This window comes from Entelurus aequoreus, linkage group LG01, assembly GCF_033978785.1.
Source record: "Entelurus aequoreus isolate RoL-2023_Sb linkage group LG01, RoL_Eaeq_v1.1, whole genome shotgun sequence".
Lineage (NCBI taxonomy): Eukaryota > Metazoa > Chordata > Actinopteri > Syngnathiformes > Syngnathidae > Entelurus > Entelurus aequoreus.
This window is the reverse complement of record NC_084731.1, coordinates 59,974,962-59,980,961: the sequence shown is the minus strand read 5'-3', so window position 1 is coordinate 59,980,961 and position 6,000 is coordinate 59,974,962. Positions and strand designations below refer to the sequence as shown.

Genomic DNA, 6,000 nt, shown 5'->3' with positions numbered 1-6,000 from the left:
TGCTCCAAACTTCATGTGACCTTCTAATTAGCCCATGTACAGTACGCAGAGAGCTTCATGGAATGGGTTTCCATGGCCGAGCAGCTGCATCTAAGCCAAGTCCAATGCAAAGCGGGGGATGCAGTGGTGTAAATCATGTCGCCACTGGACTCTAGAGCAGTGGAGACGCGTTCTCTGGAGTGATGAATCACGCTTTTCCATCTGGCAATCTGATGGACGAGTCTGGGTTTGGAGGTTGCCAGAGAACGGTACAATTCGGACTGCATTGTGCCGAGTGTGAAATTTGGTGGAGGAGGAATTATGGAGTGAGGTTGTTTTTCAGGAGTTGGGCTTGGCCCCTTAGTTCCAGTGAAAGGAACTTTGAATGCTCTAGGATACCAAAACATTTTGGACAACTCCATGCTCCCATCCTTGTGGGAGCAGTTTGGAGCGGGCCCCTTCCTCTTCCAACATGACTGTGCACCAGTGCACAAAGCAGGGTCCACAAAGACATGGATGACAGAGTCTGGTGTGGATTAACTTGACTGACCTGCACAGAGTCCTGACCTGAACCCAAGAGAACACATTTGGGATGAATTAGAATGGAGACTGAGAGCCAGGCCTTCTCGACCAACATCAGTGTGACCTCACCAATGCGCTTTTGGAAGAATGGTGGAAAATTCCTATAAACATACTCCGCAACCTTGTGGACAGCCTTCCCAGAAGAGTTGAAACTGTAACAGCTGCAAAAGGTGGACCCACATCATTTTGAACCCTATGGGTTAGGAATGGGATGGCACTTCAAGTTCATATGTGAGTCAGGGCAGGCGGCCAAATACTTTTGGCAATATAGTGTATTTTTAATGCTCAAGAGATTACATCATTTATCTAAATGAACCCGAGAGTCTATTCTTATTTTAAAATATCAGCAATATAATGATGTAGCTTTAATACATTTAATAGTAATTAAAAGGTACTTGAAAAAACCCAAAATAGCTCAGTAAACCAGTAAATTAATACCTCTGTATGAATGCTAAACAAATACAAGAAAGACACATCCCAAAGTAGTGCTTTTAATTTTTCTCAAGTTAATTCCCACATTATTCAAGTTGTTACCCTGAAATGTTAAAGAGCTGTATGGAAGACACACTTGTTCACACTTGATATATTCCAATTATTATTTTTGTTGCCCAAATAAGACACGTTGGAGATTGCTCAAAACGGGATGATATCAGTAATATGTAGAAGGGATTTCTACAACTGAATGGTTGCAGGGTACTGTAAACGAGCATGTTAAGAATGTTTGAAAGTGCAGCGGTCACATAATAGGTCAGCTTACGACCTTCAAACCATGAAATAATACATTTGGCACAACTCATACCAAATGCTTCTTTATCTACTCTGCGCTCATTTACCTGAAAGATGAATGTAAGTCAATTATATTCACTTTAGCTTTGAAATGTTCAATCTTTGGTGGTGAACTTGTTTAAAGGCCAACTACAAATACAGTATGTTAAACATAAAATGCATACTTGAACATGGAAGAGAGCATAATCAACATCATTTTCCAGTTCAACACAATATTCAATATTGCTGTTGACTTTGGGAAAAGCTGCTTTGTCTGGGTTTATAATTAAAAACTAAACACGCTAACATGATTTGAAGATGTGGCAAAGAGTAAAACAGGCATCCAAGGTCCTTGTGCATAACAACAGTTCATCTTGACATGTACAATTGAACATAAATAGATTTCTATATTTTCTACATAACCTTTGTTCTGTTCTCTGGCTTATTTACTGTAATAATATGAACTCATCATGCCATCCTCAAAATGTGCTCGTCATTCCTTCATTTAGAATAAACATGCTAAATAAAATACAGCCATGGGGATCCTGACATGACGGCAATAAGCATGTTTTAGTTTAGAGCTTGCTACACCCGGCAAAGGGTATCTTAATTGTATAACGGTTATAAAAGCACTAAAAAGTAGATTAAGAAACATAATACTCTGCAGCAGAGACACACATGCACACAAGTTGGCTAATAGCAGCAGAGGACAGTAATGGGGGTGCAGGCCACATGAAGAGCTATAGAAATGATCTGCAATCATGACTCAAAAGGACAGGCTTGTATGGTGTGTTCACACGTACAAAGTATTCACAGCGCTTCACTTTTGCCTCACCCAAAAAATGGAATACATTGATTTTTGTCCTCAAAATTCTACACACAATACCCCATAATGACAATGTGTAAAGTGTTTTCGTTTTTAAATTTTGCAAATTTACTAAAAAAAAAAGTCATGTACATAAGTATTGACAACCTCTGTTCAATACTTAGTTATGCACCTTTAGCAGCCATTAAAGCCTCAAGTCCTTTTGAATACAATACCACAAGCTTGGCAGACCTATCTTTGAGCACTTTCTCCCGTTCCTCTTTGCAGCACCTCTTTAAGCTCCATCCGGTTGGATGGGGAGCGTTGCTTTTCATCCAAGACGTCTCTGTACATTGCTGCATTCATCTTTCCTTCTATCCTGACTCGTCTCCCAGTTCCTGATTAAAAACCATCCCCACAGCATGATGCTGCCACCAACATGCTTCACTGTAGGGGTGGTATTGGCCTGGTTTCCTCCAAACAAAGACTTCTATCTTTGTCTCATCAGACCAGATAATTTAGTGTCTCATGGTCTGAGAGTCTTTCAGGTGCATTTTGGCAAACTTTTGACTAAGAAATTGCTTCCGTCTGGCCACTCTACCATACAGGCCTGATTGGTGGATTGCCCTTCTGGAAGGTTCTCCTCTCTCCACAGAGGAATGCTGTAGCTCTGAAAGAGTGACCATGGTCTTGGTCACCTCACTGACTAGACTAAGATGAATGCAGCAATGTACAGAGACATCGTGGATGAAAACCAACACTTCCCATCCAACCTGATGGAGCTTGAGAGGTGCTGCAAAGACAAATGGTTGAAAGTGTCTAAAGATGGGTGTGCCAACATTTTGGCATTGTGTTCAAAAAGACTGGAATTGCTGCCAAAGGTGCATGGACAAAGTATTGAGCAAATGCTCTAAATACTTATGAACATGTATTTTTTGTAACAGATCTGTCTCAACAGATCTGTTACTGGATTAAGGACTTTCTAACGAACCACCCTCAGAGAGTGAAGGTCGGACACCATCTTTCCTCAACCCTCAGCGTCAGCACCGGTGCCCCATAGGGCTGTGTTTTGAGCCCCTTGCTTTTTAGTCTTTACACCCATGACTGTATTCCCATCCATCCTAGCAATTCCATCATCAAATTTGCGGATGATACTACAGTGGTGGGGCTCATCACAGAAGGGGACGAGACTGACTATAGAGAAGAGGTGAAGGCACTGTCAGACCACTACGCAAAAGACAACCTCATTCTCAATCCCACAAAGACCAAGGAGCTGATTGTTGATTTCAGGAAAAAAATCACTGAGCCCATCCAGCCCATTTACATCATGGGAGAAGAGGTGGAATCTCAGAGTGCAAGTTCCTGGGCATGAACATCTCAAGCAACATGACCTGGAAAAGCAACACCACTGCACTCCAGAAAAAAGGTCAGCAAATACTGTATTTTCTGAGAAGGCTGAGGAAAATAGATCTGGCTGATAACCTGCTCCTGTCCTTCTATCGCTGTTCCGTTGAGTCAATACTGACCTACGGCATCTCCGTGTGGTTTTCTAGCTGCACGGTGGCAGAGAGAAAGAGATTACAGGGGGTCATAAACGCGGCCCAGAGGATCACTGCATGTCCTCTTACATCTCTAGAGGAGCTGTATAAGAAACACTGCAACAGGAGAGCAAACAGCATCCTCAAGGACTCATCCCACCCAGGTCACCACTGGCTTGAACTCTTTCCCTCAGGGAGGCGCTATAAGACCATCGAAGCAAGGACAAATAGATTGAAAAACAGTTTCTATCCTACAGCTGTTATTGCCCTAAACTCTGCACGTACCTGAACACTCACCACTTTATTAACTTGCTTACCTCTGATGGAGATGTACTGTGCAATATGTTTTTAACATTTTATTATGTTTTTAAATTGTTGTATTATTGTTTGTTGTCTTAAGACTATTTTATGTAAGTTGTTTTAAAAGCACTGAGCTGGATTGCTGTCCAATTTTGTTGTTTCCATACAATGACAATAAAGGTATTCTGATTCTGATTTTTTTAGTTTAATGAATTTGCAAAAATGTTTAAAAAAAACAACATTTTCACATTGTTATTATGGGGTATGTGTGTAGAATTTTGAGGACAAACATGTATGTATTCCATTTTGAAACAAGGCTGTGACGTAAAATGTGGAAAAAGTGAAGCGCTGTGAAGACTTTCCGCATGAACAGGAAGTATACCCCCTCGTTCATTCAACTGAAACAAAGGTGCTAAGAGGTGTAATAAGACTTTAGAGAAGCAGTTAATAAAGTTGACGGAGCAAAGAATGGACGATGCGGCTGGATAAGAAATGCTATACTCTTCCTCTCAGTCAGTGAGACAGCCGTGCAGACCGATGGTGCTGGTGCGGCCCTTGGCGTAGGCGTGACACAGGCTTCCATTGGAGGTGGCAGCGATGCCACAGTTCTTCAGAGTGGGGTTGAAGCAGGAAGCAGTGGCGTCTCGCAGAGGAAAAGGCTTCATGGTGGAAAGGATCAAGGATAAGCAGTCTGCCACTCTCTTGTTGGGGGCACAGGCCAGCGCTGGGGTGTGACCTGCAGAGTAAGGAATATGATGATATGAGTTTGTTATTTTATTATGTGGAACAATTTTACTATTATATTTCTCACAACAGACAACAAATAGTCCGCTTATGACACCACAACTCTAGTTTGAGCTAGTTAGGCCTTGCAACCTAAAATATTGAATCAAAAATAATGAAATTCCACGACATAGTGAATTTGCAAACAGCTAAAATTATACACAAAGCAAACTATAACCTGCTACCCAATAATGTACAACAATTCTTCTAAAAAAAAGAGGAGAAATATAATCTTAGAGAAAAATGTAATTTAAAACATTTGTATGCACGTACAACACTTAAGACCTTCAGTATATCTGTATGTGGAATCAAATTATGGAATGGATTAAGCAAAGCAATCAAACAATGTACTAATATCACGTCAAGAAACTCTTCAAACTTAAAGTGTTTACAAAGTACAAAGAAGAAGGACCATGATAAACATTCTGAATTTATTTCATCCATCCATTCATTTTCAAACTAATGTTACTCATCTCACCATATGAAATGTAACTTACTTCAACGAGTATTATTTATTTATTTATTTTTATTGTGATTACTTATGGAGTGTATTGTGAATAAATTGAGAACAGGAAGTGAACAAAAGTTTTAGCAACTGTTATGTAAAAGAAAAGGGGTAGGATAAAATAAGCTCTGCTTCTTTCTACTCCTTTTCGAACATGTTGAAAAGAGAAACTGGAAATTGTGATGTATCATGTTGTACGCTTGCATGTTCGAAATAAACAAAAACTTAAACCTAAACAGTTTATTTCTAGAAGGTGAATCAATCATTTGTGCTGCAAAGCCAAATAAAAGTGATTTAATGTGTCATTCCCACCTACTATGTTATGTGCACTATCCCACAAAAGGGAGGACAGCCTCACATTTCGGCAACCATTGCATTAGGTCAGCGGTGCTTATTAAGTCGATGGCGGAGGGTGTGTCAGTCGATCGCCAGCCAGGCATTAAAAAAATAGACCTAAAAATTTGCAACGTCACTTGATTGACATTCACGGCACCCGAGGGTCTTGTGAGATGACGCTGGCTGCTGCCAGATCATTATCAAGAAAAAATGACGGCCAGGAAGGCGAGAAACACTTTTTAAAGTTAAAGTACCAATGATTGTCACACACACACTTATGTGGTGAAAATTTGTCTTCTGCATTTGACCCATCACCCTTGATCACCCCCTGGGAGGTGAGGGGAGCAGTGGGCTGCAGCGATGTGCCGCGCCCAGGAATCATTTTGGTGATTTAACCCCCAGTTCCA

The 6,000-nt window shown here is 40.8% G+C and overlaps 1 protein-coding gene across 1 annotated transcript in view; it reads right to left on the bottom strand.

Moving 5' to 3' along the window:
* Nucleotides 1–1,043: 1,043 nt before the first annotated feature.
* Nucleotides 1,044–6,000, bottom strand: part of LOC133655316 (serine/threonine-protein phosphatase 6 regulatory ankyrin repeat subunit C-like) — a 48,924-nt gene continuing 43,967 nt past the window's right edge. The window contains exon 28 of the mRNA XM_062055346.1: nucleotides 1,044–4,705. Within this exon, the coding sequence (XP_061911330.1) occupies nucleotides 4,479–4,705 (227 nt within the window). The 3' untranslated portion in view covers nucleotides 1,044–4,478. The remainder of the gene's footprint in view (nucleotides 4,706–6,000) is intronic.